This window comes from Aspergillus ambiguus, assembly GCF_047715705.1.
Source record: "Aspergillus ambiguus strain CBS 117.58 unplaced genomic scaffold BDV59scaffold_2, whole genome shotgun sequence".
Classification (NCBI taxonomy): domain Eukaryota; kingdom Fungi; phylum Ascomycota; class Eurotiomycetes; order Eurotiales; family Aspergillaceae; genus Aspergillus; species Aspergillus ambiguus.
In genome coordinates, this window is record NW_027395515.1 from 484135 (window position 1) to 510539 (window position 26405).

The 26405-nt window shown below is 51.0% G+C and overlaps 9 protein-coding genes and 3 non-coding genes across 12 annotated transcripts; 6 read left to right on the forward strand and 6 right to left on the reverse strand.

Annotated features, from left to right (window-relative positions):
- Nucleotides 1-46: 46 nt before the first annotated feature.
- On the reverse strand, nt 47-1219 carry BDV59DRAFT_46367 (enoyl-CoA hydratase/isomerase family protein). Its single transcript, XM_073696447.1, has one exon. It carries the CDS (start codon nt 1099-1101, stop codon nt 256-258), a length of 846 nt encoding a protein of 281 aa, XP_073552336.1. The 5' UTR covers nt 1102-1219; the 3' UTR covers nt 47-255.
- Nucleotides 1220-1426: 207 nt separating this feature from the next.
- On the reverse strand, nt 1427-2753 carry BDV59DRAFT_46374 (YoaK family protein). The gene is made up of 2 exons (XM_073696448.1): nt 2220-2753; nt 1427-2159 (listed from the first exon to the last, which is right to left on the reverse strand). Exons 1-2 carry the CDS (start codon nt 2569-2571, stop codon nt 1543-1545), a joined length of 969 nt encoding a protein of 322 aa, XP_073552337.1. The 5' UTR covers nt 2572-2753; the 3' UTR covers nt 1427-1542.
- Nucleotides 2754-7203: 4450 nt separating this feature from the next.
- Nucleotides 7204-7578, forward strand: BDV59DRAFT_197859 (uncharacterized protein; the record flags this gene model as incomplete). Its single annotated transcript, XM_073693024.1, has 1 exon — nt 7204-7578. The coding sequence occupies one exon, from the start codon at nt 7204-7206 to the stop codon at nt 7576-7578; it is 375 nt and encodes a 124-aa protein (XP_073552338.1).
- A 491-nt stretch (nt 7579-8069) lies between these two features.
- BDV59DRAFT_46389 (uncharacterized protein) lies at nt 8070-9639 on the forward strand. The gene is made up of 4 exons (XM_073696449.1): nt 8070-8183; nt 8235-8756; nt 8815-9560; nt 9634-9639. The coding sequence occupies exons 1-3, from the start codon at nt 8104-8106 to the stop codon at nt 9377-9379; spliced, it is 1167 nt and encodes a 388-aa protein (XP_073552339.1). The 5' UTR covers nt 8070-8103; the 3' UTR covers nt 9380-9560; nt 9634-9639.
- Nucleotides 9640-9660: 21 nt separating this feature from the next.
- BDV59DRAFT_46414 (t-SNARE syntaxin) lies at nt 9661-11104 on the reverse strand. The gene is made up of 4 exons (XM_073696451.1): nt 10763-11104; nt 10523-10704; nt 9901-10464; nt 9661-9850 (listed from the first exon to the last, which is right to left on the reverse strand). The coding sequence occupies exons 1-4, from the start codon at nt 11004-11006 to the stop codon at nt 9815-9817; spliced, it is 1026 nt and encodes a 341-aa protein (XP_073552340.1). The 5' UTR covers nt 11007-11104; the 3' UTR covers nt 9661-9814.
- Nucleotides 11105-11639: 535 nt separating this feature from the next.
- BDV59DRAFT_46402 (uncharacterized protein) lies at nt 11640-14322 on the forward strand. The gene is made up of 2 exons (XM_073696450.1): nt 11640-11783; nt 11848-14322. The coding sequence occupies exons 1-2, from the start codon at nt 11740-11742 to the stop codon at nt 14213-14215; spliced, it is 2412 nt and encodes an 803-aa protein (XP_073552341.1). The 5' UTR covers nt 11640-11739; the 3' UTR covers nt 14216-14322.
- Nucleotides 14323-15064: 742 nt separating this feature from the next.
- On the forward strand, nt 15065-16449 carry BDV59DRAFT_197863 (uncharacterized protein; the record flags this gene model as incomplete). Its single annotated transcript, XM_073693025.1, has 2 exons — nt 15065-15274; nt 15337-16449. The coding sequence occupies 2 exons, from the start codon at nt 15065-15067 to the stop codon at nt 16447-16449; spliced, it is 1323 nt and encodes a 440-aa protein (XP_073552342.1).
- Nucleotides 16450-16642: 193 nt separating this feature from the next.
- BDV59DRAFT_190537 (ABC1 kinase family protein) lies at nt 16643-19525 on the reverse strand (the record flags this gene model as incomplete). Its single annotated transcript, XM_073691763.1, has 2 exons — nt 16643-18529; nt 18977-19525. The coding sequence occupies 2 exons, from the start codon at nt 19523-19525 to the stop codon at nt 16643-16645; spliced, it is 2436 nt and encodes an 811-aa protein (XP_073552343.1).
- A 3727-nt stretch (nt 19526-23252) lies between these two features.
- BDV59DRAFT_t24 lies at nt 23253-23397 on the forward strand. Its single transcript has one exon. It is a non-coding gene; the product is annotated as a tRNA-Ser (tRNA).
- A 1119-nt stretch (nt 23398-24516) lies between these two features.
- BDV59DRAFT_t32 lies at nt 24517-24602 on the reverse strand. Its single transcript has one exon. It is a non-coding gene; the product is annotated as a tRNA-Pro (tRNA).
- Nucleotides 24603-24679: 77 nt separating this feature from the next.
- On the reverse strand, nt 24680-24768 carry BDV59DRAFT_t31. The gene has a single exon. It is a non-coding gene; the product is annotated as a tRNA-Pro (tRNA).
- Nucleotides 24769-25378: 610 nt separating this feature from the next.
- BDV59DRAFT_168018 (DUF2945 domain-containing protein) lies at nt 25379-25855 on the forward strand. The gene is made up of 3 exons (XM_073688012.1): nt 25379-25510; nt 25577-25639; nt 25689-25855. The coding sequence occupies exons 1-3, from the start codon at nt 25421-25423 to the stop codon at nt 25758-25760; spliced, it is 225 nt and encodes a 74-aa protein (XP_073552344.1). The 5' UTR covers nt 25379-25420; the 3' UTR covers nt 25761-25855.
- Nucleotides 25856-26405: the final 550 nt, after the last annotated feature.

The window sequence follows — 26405 nt, forward strand, 5'->3', positions numbered from 1 at the left end:
CACTACCTTTCAGGATTCCAATATTAATAGCTCCTCGTCATGTCAGTCTTTCGATATGCAGATACATCTCCAAACACCTTCAATGGTTCCAGCTTCTCAGATGTCTCTAAGTAGGTGAATTATCCGCAGTAATACCATCGGAACCATGTGGTCCGATACTCTATCGACAAAGCAAAGCAAGCAAAGAATGCAACGAAACCAAAGAGGTCCGCCGTGTACAATATCCACAGCATTAGATGGTATTGTCTCGACTTGTCAAAGGTTCGACCCGTTATCGAAGTTTCCATGCCTTCCCTGTCCACTGCTGAATCTTGCCGCACCTTGGACGCTTTCCGACTGCAATACCTTCGCGCCACCGTCAAACTCATGCCTCAAAGCATCCTGGAAGGAGCTCGCTTGATATGCGCTGAAATAGCACGACTCACGGTCCGCATTCATGCAGAGTTGCGGGAACGCCAGTAACTGCTTACCGATGGCAATGGCTTCTTCCAGAGCTCTCCCTTTAGGCACAACGCGATTCGCAAGACCCATGGTCAATGCTTCTTGAGCACCAACTGGTCGACCAGTGAGGATCATATCCATGGCTCTTCCCAATCCCACCACTGTCTGTAGACGAACTGTTCCTCCATCAATCAAGGGAACTCCCCATCGTCTGCAGAAGACTCCAAAGACTGCATCTTCTTCAGCGACTCGTATGTCGCAGAGAAGACTCAGCTCCAATCCTCCAGCCACTGCATAACCCGATACTGCCCCGATAATAGGTTTCTTAACTTGCAGGCGCGAGGGACCCATGGGTCCAATTGAAGGTTCGCCTGATACCGGCGGTGGTTGGAAATGAGGGCGCTGGTCCGATGCCGGTGTCTCCGGGTTAGAGTCTTTGTTCTTGGCCACTTCATGGAGGTCGGCACCGGCGCAGAATGTTCCTCCCATGCCAGTTAGGATACAGACCTTTTGGCGGTCATCGTTCTCGAAAGCGACAATCTTCTCGTAGAGATTCTGTGCCGTCGCTGGATCGACAGCATTTCGCCGGTGAGGTCTGTTGATTCTGATTATGGTGACTCCGTCCGGTGTGGAGCTAGAGACGACTGTGTTCGACGACATTTTGCTATAATTTGTGGTTTTTGGACAATTAGTAGATTTGTGTATCAAAAAAGGTACGAAAGCGGGGAGCCATCGTATTTTATATGTTGACGGCTATGCATTTCGTACCCATCCGAGGTTCCAATATTTTTATGTTCACGTGTATCAAATGACAGCATCTCCGTATTTGGTACGGACATTAAAAGATCTATCATCAAAAATAACTCTAATAGTGATCATTTATATCTGAGAATGCCAGAGTATATTGCCCCTCTATTTCCCGTGGTAGTGATTACGACACCGACACAAAGCCATGTCCTCTACATACCTCTCCCAATAATGGTACTACGAACTGCAATATATTTTGCCGGTTCCATCCGACTTGGTAGCTTGATCCCATAGCTAATCTAATAAAAATAAAGGTAAAACATTCAGTCGTCAAATCAAAGTCAACTTCAAGCATCAACCCTCAACGTCACCTTTCCTCTCGCTCTCTCCTCTCCACACACACCACGCAACAGTGATGGAAAGCTTCAACCCCATGGCAAACCACAAGCTAGCCGCCATTTCTGTTACTTTTGACAACCCCCCGGCAGTCATAGCACCTAAGAACAACGCAAGGAAAGCCCCGACGCGACGATTGCGCTTCGGGTTCGCACTCCACCCGCGCGCAGTAAGCTTCGGATCGACCAGCAAGTCGCACAACAAAGTCGTCAAGACAACAGTCGGGATCTCGTCGAAAGCGAGGATCCGCGAAGTGCAAATCTGCCCTCCCGCCTGGAAGGCCAGGAGCGCGATAGGGAGTACTTGCATCCACTCGATGGGTGCACGTGGATCTTCGGGTTTGGGACTGGTAACTTCTGTCTGAAGGAGGATCGCTGCAGCAAGGAGGCATCCTGTTTGCACGGCGAAAGATAGTATAAGGGTAGAGCGGCGGCGGGGACCTAAGGCCCTTGAGACGTGGATGAAGATGACATTGCTCAAGAGAAAAGTTGCCAGTGCGATCAGGGATTTAGCCCATAGATACGCAGGGTATGCTGGTTGGCCAGAGACACCTAATGCGATAAATAGTGTATTTCCTATGTAGTTATTAATGAATGAGTACGAAGAAAGAATATTTGCTGTAGTATAGTGCGTACCTGTCTGCATGCTGGAAAAACTCCCCCAAGCGTTGAAGGACAGCCCGTCGACTAGTCCACTGACAAAGCCACAAATAATTAGGAGGATATCCGTGTATGCTGGATTGATATTTGTCCCGAAATGGCGGGACAATGTTGTGATTATAGAGAACTTTTCTGAAATAGTCCCCGCATTCCCCGAAAGGGATACGGTTGTACTGCCCCCGACTGACCAAAGGCCACCGGGGTCTTTTGTCTCATCATCAAGCCGTGATATCGAAGGAGTCGTCAGTGTTTGTGGATCCCAGTATATCATTTGGTTATTGTTTGCCGTTGTTGCGGGCCGTATTTCGTTGGATGGATTGTTCAGCATGGCTACCCCTAATTTGTATGTGCTGTAAGAACTATCTGAGAAAAGTGAGAAGAAAGTAGGGACTAAAAGCACACAAAAAAGGTGGGAACAGATGGTTAGCGTCGGATTCGTCCATGACCAGGGCTACAGTTTATATCATACTGCCCGAGAAGCAATAATATGTGCCAAGGAGATAAATGGTTGCAGCCATGTTCGCGAGAGCAATTGATGCTACTCGCTTACGCTCCACAAGCTTATCCCATACCCATGTGGACTCGTGCCTGCGGTTACACCATCGGAAAAGGTGTTTCAAAACCCACCTTCCGCCGCATGTATACCGATCTCATAGGCTGAATCTGCCCAGTGGTTAGAGAGAACCCGAATTATGCTCCGGGGGGGGAAACCCCAGTCGGGTGCCCCTTTGGCATCACGTCTACCCAAATTTGGATTCATCGCATGGCTCCGCCATGGAATCATCTTGGCATCTCCTTGGCGTTACCACCGCAGCGTCACGGTCTGCATCCGGTTTTCGTCTCTGAATCCGCCTTCGGGTAGAAATCAGGCAGATCCAATCAGAACCACAGTGGTTGTCGGGGAAGTTTGTCCCCTGTGGTATGTAGATCGGTGGAAACCGCCAAGGGGAACGGTTGAGACAACTTCTCCAGTAGCTCTGCTGCGATTAGAGTTGTTGATGCTATGGATGGATTGGGCGTGGGGTCTTGGCAGATGACTGTCTTCCGTAGTTCAGGAGAGATCTTGGAACTAGATGACGTGAACAAGACACCGTTTCGCTGGGCAGTGCCACCGGAATGGGGTAAAAAAACGCTTATAAGTCTACCTGGAAATGTCAGCGGAGCTCATCACGGAGTAAGTAGCCGCAAATGATCGTATTCTTTGCCTTTGGCCTACTTATGGTGACACAAATCGGGATAGTTAGGTAGCCAGCATGCGCTGCAGGAAACTGACAGTCTTTAATCCATACAAAACCAGTGTCGCCGCTTCTAGACCCGGTCGGTGCTTTATCTTTGCCAAGATGGCAGCTCACAAATGCAGTGGCGCAGCAATTAGCGCCAAGGAAGATCATCAGCTGCCGGTAGATATAGTTTCTACTAGCGAGTCTTGTCTCCTTGTGAGAACTCCTTAGTACGTAGTTTCCGTTAAGAGAGGACTAGGCAGCGGCCTTGGTCATCTGAAGAGTGTAAGAAGTATACCAACATGGAGATTAGGACGGACGATACGTTAGTCGCGAATGGAAAAAGGAAAAAGAAAAAAAAAAGGCACGAAGGACCCGATGGATAAGCAGATCCACATAAGATGGACGTCACTAACAACCAAATACATCAAGTATCCCTGTCGACACCAGTGAAAGGATTGATCGTCCATCAAGATAAGCGGATAATGTGTACCACGCCGTCCGCGCCAAGTCATAATTTGGCTATCCCTGGCTTCTCTCAGAGAGACTTCTCGTATTATTTTCTCCAGACTTTTCGGACTGTAGGCTTCCATGAAAATAGATTGAAAATGTTGATTGGCCATAAATCCCCTTGGCAACAGAGGTCAGTGACTACAACGTGCATGCAAAAAGTAAGGAATAGCGACATATCCCTTGACCGTCTGTTCCTCATCAAACAATTGTCCCTTTCGTTCCGAATTATCCCGAAAGGACGAAGGACCGAAGCTGAGGCGGTTAGATATTATGTGCTTCAGTCACAGAATCCACCTCAATCTTGTATTACAGGTAGAATAAGGAAACTAATACCCAATTAGTGCATTGTATCTCTGAAGCGTGTCCTGTTAAAATATTTCCTTTTCCAAAATTTAGGCAAGAGTGTCATGTGTCAATGCGTCCTAACTCTTTCATTTCGCCACGGGCAGTCATTATCGATTTCCTAGAGTCAAGGAAAGCGCAGGTATCGGGATGGTCACATCTTTAATCTACCTGAATCTTTATCCTTAGTAACATAGGCCATACTTAAAAGTAGTGTGGAAGACTCTTCGCCTCCGAAAACTATATAGTTAGCTGTAGGGATTTGAATCACCTTTCATCATTAGAAAAGTAGCTCCATTTCCAACCTATCAACACCCAGTTGCCCGAGAGTCCCCACTCTACCAAGGATAAAACGTAGTTTGCGTTCCCCAAGACAGGCCGGAAGGCTATCCCTGCAAGTCGCATTATGACACACGCTTTTGAAGAAGAGGTTAAGTCGAGTAGAGTCCTGCGAAGAACCACAAAGGCTCATCTGCATTGATGGCGAACAAAATTCTACTCTCGGTTGTTCAAAATGCGGTAAATGTGTGCAAGATTGTCGCCAGCGACCTCTCAGTATGAGAATAATATGCCGAGTTCAGCAATGATGAAGTTACGGATATTCGACGAATTTCGTACGAGAAATCATAGTAATGGTTTTCTCTGCCTCTAGCAACGCAATTTATGTAGCTCCCTAAAACCTGTCAAATGTGTTCATATGGGACGCCATGTAGAGACTAGAGGCTGATTCTTTTTAGAAGTAATATCTACCAGTCTCTGGCCTGTATGCTCTCGACCCGACATATCCAGATTTCGATTGATATAACAGAACTAGGCTCTACATCTCGTTCTTCCAATTCTTGCTGTCCCTGGTAGTACTATATCTTTCATATAATCCATATTATCTCCCGTTATACCTTATTGCGTTATGCCACAATGGGCCATTCCTATGGCTTTCTGTATCACAACTACCTTCAGAGATTTATGCAACGACGATGAGCGTAGGAAATTATTGTCTTTTTCGAAGGTATGCCAGCTTATGATACTTGAAAGCCCGCCTGGTAGTTACAACAAAGTTGGCGATGGAGTGATCGAGGGCCACCTTGACTTTATTTATTGAGAAAAGAAAGACCTTATGCAATCTTTATTGCGGGGTATCCCAGTCACGCTTTCGAAAATTACACTGAGGACCACTCGGAAGAGGCCCGCAAAATTTACTGTCAGTTGACCGGGAACTTCGTGATAAGATTGGTTGTTTCGACACGGCCATCCCCCAACATGGCAATTGACATTGCAGCTCTCTCTATAATGCAGTAGATCAAGTCCATTCATGTAGATGACGTAGTAACCCCTCAGATACTTCTCTTTTTTATGGTCGTCTATTTCTGCTCCTGGCTTACTTGTATATCAACAAACTACAGGCTTGATTTCTCTCCTTTTACTGATTTCATCTTCGTAGCACCGACCATGGGTGAGCGAAGTGGCTCTGTTACAAGTGATATACCGCATCATTATGATAACCACGATCCAACGCCCCCTCATGACTCGAAAGAGTGGGATTTTATGCAGCAACCCTCGCGATGGCCTACATTTAAAGAGCACCTGGTCGATTCGCGGGAGTCACAGTTTCATGGAAAAGATAGGAGTGAACTAGAGCGGTATTTTGTATGTGTTACCCTGGACGAACCTGGCGAGGACGATAAAACAAGTAAAGCTAATCTGCGTGGCATAATCGATACATAGCATGGGCCTCGTAACATGACCAGGCACTCAAAATGGCCAATTATCATGAGACTCCAGGGGAGTATAATGCCCCAGATGATTATGCCGTTGGTACTGGTTGGGGGCTGGGCGACGCTTATTACTTGCATTTCTCATTTTTATCATGACCGTGAGTCTCATAGGCACAAGACGGTTCACTTTCTTTAGTTAACGGAATACTCCAATATGGCGAAGTCGGTATCAACAATATCCTCCTTACCGTGCTGGGTTTTGTGGTAGGACTGTCATTGTCGTTCCGCGGTTCAACCGCGTATGAAAGGTAATGGCCTCTCTGAGGCATGCTTAGAAGTACGATCAATGTTTTTACTAGTTATACTTAACATATATCCAGATGGGCGGATGGACGCAAGTACTGGGCTCAGCTTGTCCTGACCTCGCGCAATTTGGCCCGCATTATCTGGGTCCATATTGACGAGCGAAAAGGAGAGAACGGAAATGAGGATCTTTTGAGAAAATTGTACGCGAAAACCATCAAAGTTCTACATCAATAGCTCATCTGTGTCATAGGTCTGCTATCAACCTCATTCTAGCTTTTGCAGTCGCTTTAAAACATAAGCTGCGCTTTGAACCTGATATCGCATACGAGGACTTGGCTGGCCTTATCGGCCATCTCGATACCTTTGCTCATGACGCCCATGATCGCAGTATCACGGATCCCCAGCCGAAACCCACTTGGAAGTCTATCGGAGAATATCTAGGTTTACCATTTGCCAAGTCCAACCCGCGCAAGTTGGTTAAACGGTCTAAGAAACCGTTAGGCCATCTTCCATTAGAAATAATTAACCACTTCTCAGCCTATATCCATTCATGCGTGATGAATGGGACACTCTCTACAGCTCAATATCAGGGCCAAGCAAGTAGGTAAAACTACCAGAGATGGTGTTATATCTAATCAAGTTGGGCAGTGAACATGATATCTACCTTAACTGATATATTGACCGGCACGGAGCGGGTCCTAGACACTCCTCTACCCGCGGCGTATAGCATTGCCATAGCGCAAATTTCCTGGATATATGTTGCGCTTCTCCCCTTCCAGCTTTATAGCTTCTTGCACTGGATTACCATCCCCGCCTCTATAGGTAAGCTTGCCATAATATCCAGTTCTGGGAGATCTATCTCTAAAAATGGGTCTCATAGTTGCCGCGTATATCATCATTGGACTGCTTGCCATTGGTAGCGAGATAGAGAACCCTTTCGGTCAGGATGTCAATGACCTCCCACTCACCACTTATTGTCGCCAAATTGCAAAGGAACTTGATATTATCACAGCTACGCCACCCCCTGATGTGAATTCTTTTATGACTCGCCCTGAGAATCTGGTTCTGTTCCCTCTCAGCCAGGCTGGCTACCCTGTGTGGAAGGACCGGAGTAGGGAGGACATCCATGCCGCGCTCTATGCGAAAGTCGTTGCGAGTCCAAGCCGGAACTTTGCCATGGATGGGTTGAGTAGTCCGACGCCGACTATGTGCTTCTCTACGGGAGCAAGTGGAGTTTGTTGAGTATGTGTTAAAAAAAAAATCACCTGTTCGACTCACGTTCAAGTACTTAGTTTTAGTTACTCCTTAGATGCATCCATTTGACAGCTACAAAATACCTATTAGTTATGGGTTATGACAGATCTGCCAGAGTAACAGTTGACGCCTCGAGATACTGTGGGGTATATAGTCAGCAATGTACCAACAGCTTCATTGCGATTGATTCCCAAGGCTACACAATATAGTGGTCGACCAAAAAGCTATACAACTTTCATTGGCTGTTGGCTTTCGCTTGGGTCCGTCGCTCTGTTTCATCTAAATTGTTTTATCCATAAGCATTATTCAACAAGACATGGGACTGACTTCCTACGGCCGACCACTGATCTCATAATCCTGTCGTATCTGCGGCCAAGCTACAATTTCCTAGTTGGGTTAATTTGGTGCGTACCTGGGTCAGCTGAATAAGCATGTTTCACCTTCATATCAATAAGCCCTCTTGATTCAATCCGGTTCCACAGCGACAATGCATGGAGGGGGAGGAGATGCATCATGACTCCCGTCCGTGAAAAGGTTCATAGCTTCGTTCGACGTGCCCGAAAGTCCATTTCAATACATCGGAAGGCTGCCACGTACGCCTGCACCCCTCGCATAATCGCCATCAAGATCTGACATGGCAATAGGAGTCCGATTTATCAGGAACAACCCATCTGGGCAAGACTCCCGACTAGCATTCTAGTCAAGATCTTAGCAAAATGCGAGCTGAGCGACATTTATCGTCTTATGCTGTCAGGCCGCCTACTGCATCAGAGGATCCGGGAACATGAACCCGCCATTGCCCAAGCCTATCTCCATAACCGGAGGCTACAAAACAGATTCATCGAGGATGCACAGAATGAAATAAGTACCTCGCCTGGTGATGACCTAGCTTTCATCGCAGATCTCTTTCCTCCTCCCCCTCCGCAGTACACGAACAATAACAGCACAGATGACCAGCCGGACTACTCGTTCGGGTACATGGCGGACCTAACCCGCTGTTGGAGAACATGTATCCGACTATCATATTTTCTGGCTGAGTATGTGGTTCTGCAACATCTCCAGACAGACCCTCTCGCCAAACCACTATGGGCATCCTCCAAGACCGAAAAGGAGCTGGTATACAGTAAAGGAATTGACCAGCTACAATCTAGATTGCTGTCTCCAATGTAAGCCTTCATCATGGTCGTAACCTAGCTCGACCCAAATTAACCAGACTCGAATCAGGGCATATCTCATTTTCTTCCTCGAGACTATAGCATCCGCTTCATCAACTCTTCCATCCCTCGAGACCCAAAAATCCATCCTCCAGCAACCCCCTTTCACATCCACCCACATCCTCCTTTCCACGCATCATTGCATGCACCTTCTCTGCTCCACTGTTCGCCGCATGATGGCCCCCGAAATCCCCTCTTCCTCCACCGAGCACTGGCTCAGTCTGCTTCTCACCACCTCTACCTTGGAACGAATCCTGGACTTCTTCACGGCCGCAGCAGCAGACCAGGCCGCTAGAGAAGGCCCCACGAATCATTCCCACACGACGCTGCCTACGTGGACGAACCGGATGGAATTCATGTGGCGCATGCGCAGTGACTGGGGCGAGTATCTAGCCTCAAATGCCGAAACCGGGGGTGCCTCCACGCCGCCGGGCCTGAACGCCATTTGGTTCGAGGCTGCAAGGAGGGAGTTGAGCCGCAGGGGCGCTATCCCACACCGCTGCGGGGACGCGGTGCCCATCCTGCATGGGTCTGCTGTTGTCCTGCGGTGTGGGCTGTGCAATGATGATGGCTGATACATTGGCGATGTTCGGGGAATTGAAGTACCGGCAAAAACAGCGAAAAGATTCGCTTTGCAGCTCATAGATGACTCATACGTGGAGCGAAGAAGTCGATTAGTGTAAGGCAGGTATTTATGAATCATCACATTGAATTTCTCAATGTTCCACTATCTATTGTAGGAGAACGAGGAAAAAGGTAAGGAAATTCGTGCAAAACAGAGAACCTCCGTTTTGTCTCTGAATGGAATCCAAGTATTTACTTCAGGTAGTCAAAAAAGCACTCCCGGAGGGGATATACCTAGATGGTCAGAACAGAAAGATCTAGCCACGCCAACATAGCAAAAGAAAGACAGTTGATGAAATCCACTGAAGGTATGCAGAATTCGCTCGAGCACAGCAGAGCGAAAAATGCCGATATTAATACATTACTAGAGAAGCGAAAGGGTGTTTCTATCCCGATATCAACACCCAGAGAAGGAAGAAAATCTACCACGTGTTAGTGCCAGGCAACAAAGAGTAGATCCCTCTACACATACCATTAGAACGCCAAACATCTTGGCAATTAGCCACCGGTTACCAGAAACCCGTGTCCAATATTTCAACAGTTCGCGATGCGCGCCTTGCACGTTTTCCACCACGTCTTCGGTGTTTGCGTCTATCCGCTGGATCATCTCGGACTGTTCGCTAACCATCTGCGCGAGTTGACCGAAGATACCTCCGAGTTCGCTGATCGTCCGCTCGATTGCGTCGATTGCCTCGCCTCGAGCTTGGATATACGAGTTGCTATTCTGAGCCTCCTCCATTATCAGGAGTTGCTGGTCGGAATGCATGGATGATTGTCCGAGCGGGGAAGGATTCGAAGGTTCCAAGGTCAGAAGATCCGACGAACCACCAGGCTGAGGGGTCCTCCGTCCAGAAGGGTTGTACAATGGAGAGTCGGACCGTTGGGTGTCTAGGGCAGACTGTGACTTGGAGGATACCGAGGAGACGAAGTTCTCCGTCCTTGACCGCGACGCCTGAATGTTCTTTGTGCGCACCTCAAGGACCTCCTTGAAGTTTGCGCCGACATCCGCCAATTTCCCTTGCAGCATCACCACAACCTAGAAGTCATCAGCGATTCTTCACATGACCCAATTCGGACTTTAATCCAGCACGTACATTATCATTATGCTCACCCTCTTGGTCAGCCTTGGACCGACCCGATTTCGGATGTTGAGAGAGCGTCAGCTGCTGGAGACCGGCAATCTGTTGGTTCAGCGACGCCAGGTCTTGCTTGATAACGTAGGTCAACTCCGAGATCTCAACCGGTCTGTCGTCGAATAGTGTCTTGCGTTTCGCCACTAATCACAGCAAGTCAGAGAGTCCAATCGCTACAACTGCTGATCTTATCCCACTCACATTCAGCCAGTCGCTGCAACTTGGCTGTCGTCGCAGTGATACCCCGACCAATTTCAGCGGCTCTTCGAGCAAATTCCGATCGTCTCCTCGGACCTTGGTCGGCACCATCGGCACGTTTCCGTTGCGCATCGGACAACAGTGCCTGGCGCTGGGATCCCACTTTGGATGACGCCATACGCTTCTGGGCTTGGCCCAGAATGGCACGGAACTCGACCGTGCGATCTTGAATCGACGGTCCTGTCATGTTTGGCGCTATTTCGGCGGATATCTGGGTGTAGGATTCGGTGGACTTGTCGTACGTTGATTCGGAAGGTTTGTTGATTTATCGATAAGGAGGCAACGTGGCCGTTCGTGGAGTTGTTGGGAGATGACGGGGCTGAAGGAGACGAGTGGACAGTGCGCAGAGTCGATGAGTCGAGATTAGAGCGTCCAGGAGAAAGTCATGTCGTCCGTCGTTGCGATCCAGGGACCATGAGGAGAAGTAACAGGGGGAATGAATGAATGGACGGGATCAACCAAAGTCGCCGCAGACGTTCGAGGCCGAAAAGGGAAAGGCGGCAGTGAATGCACGTGATGATGCATAAAATTACGTCAGGCGGCGCTGACTCAGTGCATAATGAACGTCCCAGAATAGCAACGGCCTCCACCTCGCGTTGTCTCTCTTCTGCAACAGCATCCCATTCTTCGCTTCTCTCCAGGCATCCGGATTGTTCCCAGGGACATTCCCTCTCCTTCGCTCTCCCGGGACACGTCACAATCCCTGTTTTGCGTGGCTGAGTCGGCCGTCTTCCCACCCCCTCCATCCACGTCATCTCCACCGAGCCTTACGAACTCATCTGGTACCAGATTGGCGCTGGCCGCGGTAATCTACTCGAAATATCACATTGGATATCAATTCTTGGCGGATATCCCACCCGGTCACCGACACTATCATTAATGTTATCTATCTCGTGCATCCCACCGAGTCCGCTATAGTGATGGCTCGCCAGTTCAACCGCCCGTATGAGCCTGAGCTCAACCTGTAAGCCTCCTGATGCCAGCCTTCATGATGGTTGTTCACTGACCGACTGCCGGTTTGATAATAGTTCCTCCCCCAATACCAACAGTCCTTTGTCCCCCCAACCTCGCGGCGAAACGCCCATCTCCTTCCGGCCAAACGTGAACCGCGCGAAGACGAAGCGTTGGGTCGAAGCCAAAAAGTACTCATACGATGGAAATGATTGGGGCGAGGACGAGTGGGATGAGTATGATGACGACCCAACACCCCCCGTACCGCAGCCTCCACCGATTGCGAACCAGAGTACCGGCGATATCCCTAGTACATCAGCCCGAAATGCTCCCAGACCCCCGTCTACTGCTATGGATCGCTCTCGATCCATGGACCACGTAGCTACTCTGGGGGTAAACAGCGGCTCAGAGAGTCGGGATCAGTCCGCTGACCGTTCGGTGCGAGGCACGCCCAGCAGCACAATGCCCATCGTACGCCCTGCCGACATCTATCGACGGATGCAGGAGCAACAATCAGGGCCGGACGCACCTTCAGGATCGGAGCGTCCTAGTGAGATCCCAACCGCTGTGGGTCCCTCCGCCACGACTGAAGGCGCGTCCAAGTCCTATCCGTCAGAACGAGAAATGAGCGGCGATCACTTACCCCACCAATCCCTGAGTGCTGCTGCGGATGCAACTCCCACTCAGGAGAAACTGCCGGAGAATTTAACGGTTCAGCACGATTCTTCGGCTCCCGGATTGCCTGACGTCAAACGCCTATCTGGATTCGGTGCCGATTTCTTCACTGGGTCATCCTCTAGCGATCAGAAGGACCAGACTTCTGAATCTGAGCAGGGACACCAATTGCAACACAACCCGTCTTTCGGATACAGGTCGGTCGTCCACCACGCCTTCGATGTTCCGGAGACTCCAAGCACCTCGGTGGATAGTGTCGAACGGTCCAATAGCGGTAGCACTTCGGCCATCAGCCCCATCATTGGGAGTCGTGCTTTTACCTCTGAAGACAAGACTCCAACCATTGTGGAAGAACCTGAAAGCACCTCCCCTCCTAAAGATTTCCGGTTCGGACATCGTCGTGATCTGAGCGTTCCGAGTCCGGGAAATAGTCCTTCGAGGCAACCGGTCGTTACCAACAACGACGCCGTGCCATCGTCTGCATTGGCGGAAGTGGCCATCAATACCCCCGCTGACTCGTCTGGGGACCATCCTCACCAGCCAGATCGATTCTCAACTCCAGCACAGTCTCCCACAAATCTTCAGGGGGGGGATCGACCGTCACCCCTCCACATCAATACGCAACTGCCTGGTGAGACCCGCGACAATCAAGGTGTCCCTATCATCATTCCGTCGTTGAGCACGGACGACTCGCCGCAAGATACGGAGAGTGACCGACTCCGAAAGGAGATCATACGCTCCTTGAGCAGGGAGAACACCCCGTCAGACGAGCCTGATCAAGACCACTCCAGGCCCCCAACAGGCCGACAAGATAGTCTCGTCCCAAGCGAATACGAAAGATATTGGAGTGAACATCCCGAACCTGCCAACCAGGAGCAACCACAATCAATTGAAAAGCAGCCGGCTCCGGCATCTATCGAGCCAGAGAGTGAAAACAGACCAAAAATCAAAAGACGGTTTTCCTGGGAATCATCATCCTCTGACGAGGCGACGCCCGTCCCTGGTGTCCAGTCCCCTCCCGGTGCGCCAATGCCTGGGCAATTCCCTATAGGTTCCCCGCCCCCGGGGGGTGATGAGAAAGAACCGGGAGAGGTGGAACGTCCACCTGCGCTTGAGAAGCCGAAGTTAACCATCATTCCGCCGTCCGCTATGGATTCCAACAGCATTTCCTCAGATCGGCTCCCGGAAGTGGTGCATCCTGAGCCTATGAAAGATTCCTCTCCTCTACCCGAGGGCCGGTCGGCCGACACAGACTATCAGACCACCGTTCCAGCGCCTACGGCACCCCCCTCCATCGAAACTAGCCTGTTAAGCTTCCGTAACATTCTTGAGATGAAGACCTCGGAGAACCGCGTGCAGGCGTTCAATGAGACGAGGGATCAATTTGCATCAATCAATACCGGTCTGAATCACTGGATCCAGGTTACCGTTCACGCTCATCCCGAGCACACGGACGTTGTGGAACAAAGCTGGAGTCTGGCAGGTGCTGCACCCAAGCCCACTGTATCACGGGGCAAGTTCCCCAAATTGCCGTCTCTTGGGAACTTTGGCGCATCACATCCGGATGGGTCCCCATCCGGTTCCGGTCATGTCAGACGGCCGTCGGCGCCTCTTGGGTCGATGATGAACAAACAACAGGTGGAGCAACGTGGAAAGGACCTGCTCCATACGGCCGGCGTCTTGGGAGGACGAGCCGGAGAAGCTGCCAAGGGTCTCTTTGCGAAGGGCCGCAGTAAATTTAAGGGAGGCAATGAAAAGGTAGAACCTTGATCTCCTATCATGGAAGTTATGCTTAATTAGTGCAAGGACGCGATGGAAGTTAGATATGTTTGACCATCGCCGTCCTTGTGGATTGCTTGTTTCCTTTCTTGTTCATGTCTTGATACCACTGTTTTAATTGAACATATTCAGAATGCGATGCATCAATTATCTCTGCTGTTCTACTTCCTGCCATCGCTTTGTCTTTTCATGTGTCAGTCGCCTCTAATGCGGTGCTACTGTAGGGGTTCCAAACAACACTAGGATATCGCAGAAACATACGACGATCTGCGTTTGAATTCTCCTCCGCCGTAGACCTGACCGGCTTGGGAACCGCCGACCGACGACGGAGCCTTCCCTTGATGAAGCATGGCCAACACGAGAGCAGAAGAGAGGAGCGTTTTGATATCCAGCGAAAGGGGGTGCCAGGGGTACATCAACGCCACCGACACACAAGACCCAACGACGACCGACCCGAATATGTGCAGGACTTGGAGCAGGAGATGACCCGAGCTCTGGGACTGGATCGCCCATCTCGATGAGGTTTCCCTCGACGTCCGTCGAGAGTTTGCGGCTCAAATGAATAAATACGGCGGGGGCTGCCGGTATGACATGGGTGCTCGTATTCCAACTCTTTTGACTCCTGCAGGCCCTGGACGCCTTCACTCAGGGCTTCAGGTAAGCCTTCCCGCATGACTATTGGGCGCTGTTACTGTGATGCCTGTCGACGAGACCGTCTTATAATATTATGACTTTACCCAAAGGAGTGGTATATACATTGATGATCACATGACTTCTTCCCCTCCACCCCCTTGTAGTGACCAAGACGTCCCTCCGTCAGCCATTCATTCCACCCCCGTCATGGACGACGACGACGACCAGGGCAGCAAAGAGGCGGAACAACGTCGCTCAACACCGAACAATGACTCCCCCTTTGCCGTCCCCGCAGCCTCTCAGCAGGAGTCCAACCGTCGCTCCACCATGGACAAGCTTGTTGGCAGAATCCGTCGTCCCTCCAGCCAAAGTACCGCCGCTGATCCTGGCCATAGAAAGCCTCTGGATCGGCTGAGTGTACGTCTTTCAGCCGCAGCCCCGTGCTGACATTCCAAACTAACGTCGTTTCACCTCCTCAGGGGCTGTTTGGCCGACAACATGGCCGCAGCAGCGAGCAACAGCTACAACAACCACCCTCCGGAACTGATCTTTCCCAGAGTCACAGGGCTCATAGATCAATGGACCGCCTACATCTGCCCTCGTCGCAACCCACTACTCCAGGCCGTCCTCCCCGTCACTCCTCGCCTGGAAACCCGAGACCCAACTCCTCCCTTGGCAACCCCTCCTTCCAAGGCCAGCTTCCTCCGCCGGGAGGCTACTTCGCCCCAGAGTCCTTCTCCCGGTTCAGGGGATCCCAAGACGGCGATATCCATCTAGCCCAGCCGCCCAGCGCCGAAACCATCCCCCGCCATAGCGGCAGCGGGCGAAGCGGCGGAAGCGGAAGCACCGCCAGCAGTCTCTCCCCACCGCCGAGGAGTCCTCCGCTCCATCATCCCTACGCCAGCGGCCCTCCATACCCCCAACAACAGCAGCAACACCCCCGTCTAGCATCCCCGATCCCCTCGCCGGTGCCGCGCACGCCTCCCTCTCGCGGCCGTAGCGAAGAACGCACCTACGCCCAGGACCTGCACCTCCGCTCGCGCAGCCCCAAGACCTTCGCCCCGCGTCCCGAAGAACGTCATATCCCCAGTACCGACATCACCGATCCCGCCCACATCCTGGGCACCTTCCGCTCCTCGAACCCGCGCACCAGCCGCATCGGCGACCAGGAGAGCCCGTGGAAACTGACGCTGCCCGACGAAGACGACGACCCGGACTCTGGCACCCTCGCGACCTGGCGACGTCACACCACCAACGGCGCGCCGCTGGTGGCCCCCGCCGTCGCGGGCGATCGACTGCCCACCTACGAGGAGGACGCGGAGAACCATCCGCCGCCGCCGCCGGCGATGATGCCCGTGGTTGATGAGAAGCGCGCGTCGGCGTCGCAGACGTCCGGGGACGGCGGGCACCAGCCGCAGCCGTCGCGCTATGAACATCCGACCCGTGGTCAGGGCCGCTCTGTCAACGCGTCCGAGTCGCCGGTTGAGCTGCCTGTGCGTGCGGATGACGATTCGAGCGACGAGATCACCATGTCGAGTACTGCGTATCCCGGACAGGAGTGGAAGCCGCCTGGGTATTCGGGGTGGGAGTGATGATGTCTAGCATATGCATCTGTTGTTTTCTTTTTCTTGTTTATGTAGCGTGTCGGTTAGCGAGTTTGATGTTTACGAATCCATGGCATGCATGATGAATGAAAAAAAAAATTCCAGCTGAGAATGTCTTCAATGCGAGAGAATACGTATATAGAGTCGAGATCTACTGTTGCTCTATATCACTGTACACGGACTACCCCTCGAACACGTTCTGGTTCAGCTCAACGCCCATATCCTTCGCCATGGTCTGCATCTGCGCCTCAATGGCGTCTTCCATGCCGCCGCCGAGCCGCAGGAACTGGCGCACCTTGGTGAAATAAAAGAACAGGTCGCTGGAGAACAGCACGAAGCGGAAGAGGAGATGGCGGCCGAAGTTGCGGATCTTCTCGGCGAGCGGCAGGTCCGGCGACTCGACCAGCGCGCGCGACGCCCACGTCCCCGTGATCTTGACGCGGTTGACGGGCGAGCCCAGGAATTGGTTGTTGGCCTGGACGATGCGCAGGTTGCGGCCGAGGAAGATGAGCTGCTTGGGCCACTTGGACTCGTCGCCGAGGATCTCACGCACGCCGCGGCGCGCGGCCTGCTGCATCTCGTAGTGGCGCTGGGCGAGCTCGGTCTTGCTGAGACCCTCGAGGTGTTGCTGCGTGGAGCGGTCGCCGCCCTGGTACGGACGCATCAGCGTCACCGACGCGAAGATGTCCGGGTTGGTGACGCCCCAGCCGCGCACGATGTCGCCCAGCGTGGCGTTGTCGAACGTCAGCAGCGACTTCCAGAACCGCGCGTACTCGTGCCGGAAGGCCGGCTCCATGTGGATGTACAGCCCGTGGTCGATCAGCACCAGCTCCGGCTGCCCGGACGGCTGCCGCCGCACGAAGATGTTGCCGGGGTGCGGGTCGCAGTGCACGAACCCCCACAGGAACATCTGCGCCGAGAATAGGTCCACCATCGTTGTCATGACTTCCTTGAGAGACAGGCCCAGCCCGCCGCGCCCGGTGAAGCCGCGCCAATGGTCGCGCTCGGGTTTGATCTTGGCGAGGTTGGGGTTGCGGCGGACGAAGGCGGCGAGGTCGCTCCCGTCGCCTTTGCGGCCGGCGTTGCTGGCCGGCGGGTCGAGCGGCGTGCCGTGACAGCCGGGACTGCCCTGGCGCCAGCCGCCGCGCCAGTCGCGCGTGATGCCATCCTTGTCCCAGAGGCGCACGCCCTCGATCCACTCGGCGGTCATGACGCGGCGCGAGCTAAGGTCGTGGTAGACACGGGGGATGTAGACGCGGCCGCGGAGGCGGGACTCGCCGGCGACGAGGCGGCTCATAGTCTCGGAGTTCTGGGCCTCGTTCTGGAAGTCGGTCTCGAGGTAGAGGCGCTCGTTGATGTAGGGCACGAGCGAGTAGAACGGGATGTCGAAGACCTTGCTGTAGACCCAGGTGACCACCTTGAATGCCCAAAGGTCCCACTGGATCTGCTGCGCGATCTCGCGCTTCTGGATCTTGATGGCGACTTCGCGGCCGTCGGCGAGCCGGGCCCAGTGCACCTGCGCGACGCTGGCGCTGGCACGGGCCCGCCGCTCCATGACGCCCTTGCCCGGGTCGCCGCTGAACGACACGCCAAAGACCTCCTCGGGCGACTGGCCAAAGTCCTCGCGGATGACCCGTTCAACGTCTTTCCAGTCATTCTGTGGGGCGTCGTCGAACATGCGCGAGAACATCTTCTGGAACTCCGGCGGCAAGATAGCTGACTGCATGGCGATCGCCTGGCCGATCTTCAGGTAAAGTCCGCCATTCTGGCGGAGGAGGTCCGAGAGACGTTCGGCGTTGCGGGTGTGCACGGCGGTGATGGAGCTGGCTAGGGGGGGATTCGGACGGAAGTTGATTTTGTAGTCTAGGGCGACGAGGAGACCGAGAGAGAAGGTTCGCGCCGTGCGGGTGAGCGAAGAGGCGTAGAATTGGGAGTCGACGGTGTAGACCACGCCGGTGGCTAGCGAGAGGTACACCAGTCGGCGCAACCATTTACGGGTGCGGTGGTAGGTCTTTGCTGGAGTCGGCTTGCCCAGCGAGCTGGGCGATGGAGGCACGAAGGGCTGAAACTGGCCTCCATGGACATGTCGGGGGAATCCGAGCGGACGAAATAGAGGTCGGTGATGTCGGAGATGTCGGAGAGGGGTTGCGACGGTGGAGGACCGCGCGGAGCAGAGGGGCGTCACGGACGCCATGGGTGCGATTAGTGGATGGACAGTGGTATCATGGCGGGGAGTAGTAGTAGGTAGTGGTGAAGCAGGAAGTGAAGTGGGAGACGGGGAAGTTGGAGAGAAGATGAGAAGTTGATGGATGGGGAACTGGCGAGTCTCGTGATCCTCCGCGGTCTCTCCGACCACATTGGATATGTTACAACAACAACAACAATAACATAACATAAACATAAACTTAAATTATACATACATTCATTCAATTATTCCATTTGATTACAATGGCATCATCCGATCATATACCATCCCCTCCTGCACCATCACCCCCTGTCCCAACGTATGACATACCCGCGCATACTCCCGCATATTATTCGGGATGATTTCCTCCCATAGTTGATCCTTCTGCAACCATTCATACTGCTCTCGACATACCTCCTCCGACGCCAGAGGCAGTAAAGATGGCAGGTTCTTCATCGCCGCTCGGAGCCAGTTCTTCTTGAAACAATTCCCAAACGCCGCCAGCGTCTCCCCGTCCGAGCAGATGTCTCGACCCTGCAGCATCGGCCCACAGTGCCTCTTGATGATGTCTGCCGCATCGTCACCCAATTTCAACATGGTTTCTTCTTCCCGCGGTGCATTCAGTCGTTTCATCATGTTGCGCACCGCCGGGACAAACGTGTTGTTCCGCGTCCAGAGGTCCCAGTGCGGTACCGTCGGTTGACATCCTTTGTCGCAAATCTCGCGCTGAAATTTCTCAAAGAGTTCGCTCGGCCGGCCAGCCAGGGCGAGAACAACTTTCAAACAGGAGGGGCCGACTTTGGCGGAGACCAGAGAGGCATAGCCGAGGAAGAAAGCGAGGAGGATCAGGGGTGAAAGGAGCACCCCGGAGAGGCGCATGGCGATTGACAGTCAACGGACAGCTGCTCGCAGACGAGTCGTGATCAAAACAGTGAAATTCTGTAAAAAAGACGACAGAAATGCAGTGGTGGAAGGAAGAGAGAGAGTAGTGAGCGTTGCCTGTGATTCCTGAATGGCGATCGACAATTTCCCCGCATGGGCGTTCGGCGGATCCAACGTACAGCGAATATAGTTTCCCATTTCGTGGTAGTTAAAGCCTTAGACTGGTGTGCGCCATAGTATCAAAGTACAGGCACAATCATTATGGGTGTTGGTTCATAACTTCATTTTCCTGATGGGACAGTGACAAAAATGAAAATTAGAAAAAGAAAAAAGTAATGGCCCGAGCCGCGGATCGAACGCGGGACCTCTCGCATATTTGCTAAGGGTGAACCCTAAGCGAGAATCATACTGATGTTGAGTTAGTTGACAATCCGGAAGATGAAAGGATTGGTTGAGATGCTTACCCACTAGACCACCCGGGCTAATTGTTGATTGTTTCATTCTTAAAGTGTCTGGTGAGTCAGCGTTATGGCCCAGCTCTTCATTGTTACTTGAAAATTATCTATTGAACCGCTTCCGCCTTCTCTCTTTGGGTAATCTATCATATACTCTTATCTCTATATTAACTTTGTTTCTTCTATAATCCTAGGCTTACAAGAGTCTTCCAGGAATCGTGTTCTCGACTCTGCCACAGATGCCAGATGGACAGGATCCCTTTTGTGGTTCTCTTGTTCCGAGATGCGGTATATATATATTTCGCATGGCACCCATGTGCCATTTCCTGTGTAGCTTCAGGTGGTATGCACGAGCGGAGCTCTCATTACCCTCTCATGAACTGGTTATGTCTTCCCCGGACAGAGGAAGGCTCGAAGAGGCCCCATATCAGTCTCATCAATGGCATGAGCGCGGTCGTTTTCTACAGTAGCAACCTTAGCCCTTTGCGTCTAACTATGCCAAAAGCCAACGACAAAATCGATATTTTGAGAAACGTAGCGAAAACAGAGCAAGAAACACGGAATAGCATAGTCTAAAGGACCAACAAACCGAAATAACGCGATATCTCTACTCTAGTAGGGTGATGCCGAGAAGTAAAAGACGCCTAATAAGCGCAATAAGATTATAACGCGAGCCGAGACTAATATATAATAAGATGATTGAGACCACCGCGCACTTCATTGCAAAACGTACTTAACTACCACGCAAGAAAGAAGTAATATAGGAAGGGCCTGAACGTACCTAGTAAAAGATAACCACCAGAACCGACAACCTTACGATAATTACGAATAACACGATCTGGGAGGGTTATACCCCTACTTTCGATAAATAAAAAGAGAGCACCCTTAGGAGATAAGTGGTCTGACAGGTCAATCACAAAAGAGCTTCTACCCTTAAAAGATCCATTAAGCTCCCAGTAACGGACGAACGGTAATTATCTTACTCGAGACTGGAGTATCTATATACAGTAGGAAGCGTATAAAACACCTACGGTAGCAATAATTAATTCCATACAGCCCAAATGAAGAACAGGACCAAGCTAAGCTAGAACAGGCCAAACAGGACAGAAAGAAAATTTCCGAGCTTAATATGTCTGTACTTAACTATCAAGTCTATTATAGGGAGCAAAAATAACCTACCCTAAATAAGCACCATCCCCCGCGGGTTGCGATATCAGAAAAAGTTACTACGAAGTGGATAGTAGCAAATTTAGTGGCATACAAGTCTAATGTCATTCATTCTTGGCGGCGCAGGTATCCTGTAAGTGCCCTTTCCGCCCTCCACGGTGGCTTTTGACTCCAAAAAGGCCTTTCTTGATAGCAAGGGCTGGTAGGCAAAAAAGTAATGGCCCGAGCCGCGGATCGAACGCGGGACCTCTCGCATATTTGCTAAGGGTGAACCCTAAGCGAGAATCATACTGATGTTGAGTTAGTTGACAATCCGGAAGATGAAAGGATTGGTTGAGATGCTTACCCACTAGACCACCCGGGCTATTAGTAATTTCGGGCCGAATTGACTGAACTAGTTTCGTGAGAAAGGTGACGAACGAAGCCCAGCCATGCAGAACGACTCCGCTTATGAACCCTGTTTGGGGCCTGTGCGGCTTAGTAAAGGCCAGAAACCCCTCCAAGAGTGGGTGTCCACCCTGGTTACTTCATCTACCTAGCCTACTCCTTCTAATGGGAGCTTCAAAATACTGATGATACGCCTGTCGAGCTGGGATCACCATAAGTGATCATATAGAGCCACAGATCCAGATCAGTTCCACCCAAATCGGGAGTTCCCGCAAGACGGCCTGCATCATGGACACACTTAGACCGCTGGGGAGGTCGAAGGATTGGCCAATCACTGGGTTTGCGAAGACCAAGATTCAACGGGAGTTAAGGAGTCGTTCACCAAGACGCCTGACTCGGTAGGGGACTTCTATAAGAAGACTGGAGTCAATCGAGGACAATGACCGATTGTCTACGAACATAACGTCGAAAGTCCTCGAGACAAGATTTGGAACTCCAGAACCACTGGAGCACTCCCTAGTCATCAGTGCCACTCACGCTCATAGGGGCAAAGTGAGCCTCCTGTATCCAACCGACCCTTTGATAACAAGGTCTAATACCTCCAGCTGAACTTTACTGAAGTCGCCATAGAATTGTACTTTGTTGATGACAAGAAAGACTGCGTATAAGGCTATAACTGATAAACCCCACGGGAGGCGTTCCTTTCGAAGTTGGCCATCTTTGTTAAGTCGGGAACGGGCAAGGAATAGTCTATTGTTAATTCCCCTAACACGAAAGGGGCGGCACTAAACGTAAGGCAACGATACCCGATGACATATATACTAAGAGGGAAATACTAATGGCGAGCCGCAGTGAGATCGCTTCTGCCTCGTGCCCATCACCAGCGATAAATCCGATGTCCTGATGTACCTCTTCCAGCTTCAGTTCCTCGAATTGCCGTACCAGGCCGTCGCAGGCACGAGTATCGCCGTGCCACTCAGCGTCTTGAACAGCCCACCTATTCTGGATGGGCTGACATTCCCGACGAGACCACCGAACAAATGACTTATAAGGGGACCAAAGGTGTCCTCATTCTCTGGATACGGATCCTCCGCGCTGCCTGAACACATTTGGGACCGAAGTCCCACTGGCATGTCGGTCTAGCATGGCGATGTGGACGACCAGTATTCTTAGTTGTATGAATACATTACTTCGTTGATATCCCTAACATTGGCCTGCCGACAATTATATTCGGGATGAACTACATACACCACATCCAGATACATACATGGGCCGATTTACCTCTGAACTTTCCCTCCTGCGGTCCTATTGCAACACCCTCCTCACGGTTCGCGAAGTATGTCAGCTCATCGCCTAGTAACTCAACGGCGGCCAGCGCTCGCAAATGCAAACAAAGTCGGCTGTGCGAGCAGCGCCCGGAGAGCTGAAGCCATAACTTAGCTTCCACGCTACGCCTGCAACATATAGTGAATTAATGACGCAGATAATCATCAATTGCCCGGGTGGTCTAGTGGGTAAGCATCTTAACCAATCCTTTCATCTTCCGGATTGTCAACTAACTCAACATCAGTATGATTCTCGCTTAGGGTTCACCCTTAGCAAATATGCGAGAGGTCCCGCGTTCGATCCGCGGCTCGGGCCATTACTTTTTGCGCATTATAGTTAACCCCTATGCCCTCTCATCATGGCCTACAGATTTCATTGCGTCATCAATAGCCCGGGTGGTCTAGTGGGTACGTTATATCTCGCTTCGAATTAACATTCCGACTCTTTACTAACTCCGCTCCAGTATGATTCTCGCTTAGGGTTCACCCTTAGCATATATGCGAGAGGTCCCGCGTTCGATCCGCGGCTCGGGCCGTTACTTTTTTTTTTTCTTTTTCTATGCCAGTCATGGCTGCATACTCCCTTCGTATATCGACTATCTATCGATATCTTTGGGAACGATAAAGCTTATTTACGATATTGTGTTGCGAATAGTAGATGGCACTACCATCCGCGCCCAGCAAATCAAAATTTGCCTAATCGTTCGGCTTCAAGACCGCTATATCTCGTTGGCGACGCGTCCACCTTGTGTAATGGGGTCAGTGCCCACGTTTAATCTCTGGCACACCGACGAAAGCCCAACAGGATGATGGCATAGTTGTATCAGGCTCTATTAGTGCGGAACGCGATGGACCGCATACCTGGAGTCAATTCGAAAAGCATGCCGTCATACCACTACCTACGTATCGAGGAGTAACTTCTATCTGGGGGGTTGCTTTAAAGCCGAGAGAATAAATCACCCGGCTAGCGACCTCCATACGCATGGGCAAGAGCCCCCCAAAGGAGTAATCTTGGATCATGGTTAGCTTTTGCAGTACGCATATAAGGCATCTCATAGATACATCATCCTCAACTTCAGTTCTAGTCAGAGAACTCTATGAGGCCTACTAATTTTTTCCACTAGATGGAGAGGGGAAAGAGTTGTATACATTACCACAAGGCCAAGGCGGTTTGGTATTGTAGGCTCATTGACCAAAGCCATTCCTCAGGGTATCTCACAGCCTGTCTATTTCTACACGCACAACTGCATTGCCTTGAGCCCTGTCAAAGTTTGACCCGTGCAGAAGCACAAGAAGGATGCGATGTGGCCAGTATCCATGCTCGCTGGCAACCTGAGGGTGATGTGTGCGGCGTTACACTGTCCGTAACTTGCAAAAGGATTGCCTGCGAGGATTGGTCTCATTAGGCATTTGGAGGACCCCCACGACGCCGTTACTTGTTAAGTTAGACTTGATCGATCTAGTAAAGTCAGTGTACCAGTTAGATACTAGTGAGACTCCCAAAAATAGCCATATCTATCCAGGCAACTGATGCGACTTAACCTAATAGAAAGCCAGATTTTCTCACCAAAAAAATTTGGAGCATCAATCGAATCAAAAAAGATGGAGGAAAAACCATATTAAGGAAAAACAGAGAGATCAAACAAATAAAAAAGGCCCGAACCCGGGATCGAACCGGGGACCTCGCACATTTCCAGATACTTTCCCGAAGCGCGAATCCTACCACTGGACTATCCGGGCAGTTGTCCGAAGATTTGCCTCGCACGGTATATTGATAAAAGAATGAAAAGGGAAAAGAGAAAAAGGGGAAAAATACAGGCCCGAACCCGGGTTCGAACCGGGGACCTCGCACAGTTCTTGATATATGTATCCCGAAGCGCGAATCCTACCACTGGACTATCCGGGCAACTGTATTAATCATCCTAATTTTTGGCTATATGAAGGGAACTTGATAACCAGTGAAGATCTCCATACATGGCAGGCCACAGAGACAGTGAGTCCCTGTATTAATTTGCCATTCAGTCGATTATATTACAAAAAGCTGTCTGCCTATATCTAAACCCTCTTTGCTTACTGATACAGTATTTCTCTGCTTTGCAAAGTAGCGTATTCGCCACCTGGAGAAGTTATCCCAATCCAGAGTGACCGGGATTGGCCCAGGAACCCTAGGCACAGTAGTCAAACTGAGAGTAACTCATCCCGATCACTTACATTGTGGGAAGGAATATGGCAGTAGCTCGCTTCTGGTGGATGAGGACTATGAGGACTGGAAGACGGGGTCGTACCATACCCTGTGCCATTTCTTACATGTCTAGCAAACAGAGACATATATATAATCTGCCCTGTTCATCACTCCTGGCTACCGTAGCAAAGTCATACTTGTAATAATCAAGTTATCAGGACACTAGAATTTAACGGTTACCGCATCATGACGTGACGCGCGTGATACGTTTGGTGGTGGCGATGGCCGGATTTGATGTCATGGTAATGACGATATATTAGACATATCGCGAACGCCAACGGCTGCGGGCACATACAGCTGTTAGGTACAATCTAAAATGGACGAAATCAACGATAAGCATGGGGAGAGAATATCTCCTGGAGACCATGTTTTCACCAAAATACGCGGAGGCCGGCATGAAGGCGAGGTACGATACTTCAGTATATCTAAAACTGCCACACCTGGAGAGTAATCTAACGATACAAAATGGAAGGTTGAGAAAATTGTCAGAACTGAAGAAGAAGCTGAAAAGGAGGGAGTAAAACACCCGCCCAAGGTATGTAGATCTCTTACCTTCCCGACGGGCTCGCTAAATCATGCAAAAGGTACTGTTTCATGACCAGCGGGGAAAAAGGGTTGCACATAACCCAGAAACTTTGGAAAAGGTGGAGGATTGATACGGGACATGGCTGTTTGTTCACATCATCTCAGAAAATGTAGTATCTCTCTATATGCCACCAACCGTAGCCGGGCTTGCTCTCGCTAGGACATGATCTCCACATGGAACTTTGTTGTATGCATACAACCGTATTTCTATCTAGTTAAACAATGGAGTAATTGGCAGAGGTCTGAATCCACTCCTGGTTCTTTCGAATCATTGTGTCGTTGTCAGAGAGCAGCTCAGATGTGGTTACTACCGCAGACACTTTTGATCCTCTGCATCTGGCTCCGGAGGAGCAGACCCTGATGATGTGGAAGGTAATGGTGCACGTCCGCGATGAACGAGTGGGGGTTAAATGTTGGAGGGAGATATGATGGTCTCCAGCAAGGCGTTGGGTGATAGTGTAGAGTGCTCGAGCTTGTCCCAAATCTTAATACTGCTGCCGGAGAGTAGTATAGTCTATATAAAGACAGTACTTTGGATTTGGCCACAGGTAACCAGTATACGCCGCACCATCGCGGATGATGACTTTGAACACAGGTGGTGAATAGGCTGGACTCCTTAAGAAGGATTTGAAAGAAAGGTATAGGGTAAGAAGCAGAGAGGGATGCTAATGCTGTATTTGCTCCTTCAATCCTTTCACTACTGGCTTCCGAGGGTA

Excerpts from the sequence above, each read along its gene's own strand:
- BDV59DRAFT_46367 (XM_073696447.1), bottom strand. The coding sequence starts at position 1,101 with ATGTCGTCGAACACAGTCGTCTCTAGCTCCACACCGGACGGAGTCACC.
- BDV59DRAFT_46374 (XM_073696448.1), bottom strand. The coding sequence starts at position 2,571 with ATGCTGAACAATCCATCCAACGAAATACGGCCCGCAACAACGGCAAAC. Across the intron at positions 2,160-2,219 it reads TTTTTCCAGCATGCAGACAG|GAAATACACTATTTATCGCA; the intron begins GTACGCACTATA and ends ATAACTACATAG.
- BDV59DRAFT_46389 (XM_073696449.1), top strand. The coding sequence starts at position 8,104 with ATGACTCCCGTCCGTGAAAAGGTTCATAGCTTCGTTCGACGTGCCCGA. Across the intron at positions 8,184-8,234 it reads ATACATCGGAAGGCTGCCAC|GAGTCCGATTTATCAGGAAC; the intron begins GTACGCCTGCAC and ends ACATGGCAATAG. Across the intron at positions 8,757-8,814 it reads TCTAGATTGCTGTCTCCAAT|GGCATATCTCATTTTCTTCC; the intron begins GTAAGCCTTCAT and ends GACTCGAATCAG.
- BDV59DRAFT_46414 (XM_073696451.1), bottom strand. The coding sequence starts at position 11,006 with ATGACAGGACCGTCGATTCAAGATCGCACGGTCGAGTTCCGTGCCATT. Across the intron at positions 10,465-10,522 it reads AGGGTGAGCATAATGATAAT|GTTGTGGTGATGCTGCAAGG; the intron begins GTACGTGCTGGA and ends GATGACTTCTAG. Across the intron at positions 9,851-9,900 it reads AGATGTTTGGCGTTCTAATG|ATTTTCTTCCTTCTCTGGGT; the intron begins GTATGTGTAGAG and ends AACACGTGGTAG.
- BDV59DRAFT_46402 (XM_073696450.1), top strand. The coding sequence starts at position 11,740 with ATGGCTCGCCAGTTCAACCGCCCGTATGAGCCTGAGCTCAACCT. Across the intron at positions 11,784-11,847 it reads TATGAGCCTGAGCTCAACCT|TTCCTCCCCCAATACCAACA; the intron begins GTAAGCCTCCTG and ends GTTTGATAATAG.
- BDV59DRAFT_168018 (XM_073688012.1), top strand. The coding sequence starts at position 25,421 with ATGGACGAAATCAACGATAAGCATGGGGAGAGAATATCTCCTGGAGAC. Across the intron at positions 25,511-25,576 it reads GAGGCCGGCATGAAGGCGAG|GTTGAGAAAATTGTCAGAAC; the intron begins GTACGATACTTC and ends ACAAAATGGAAG. Across the intron at positions 25,640-25,688 it reads GAGTAAAACACCCGCCCAAG|GTACTGTTTCATGACCAGCG; the intron begins GTATGTAGATCT and ends ATCATGCAAAAG.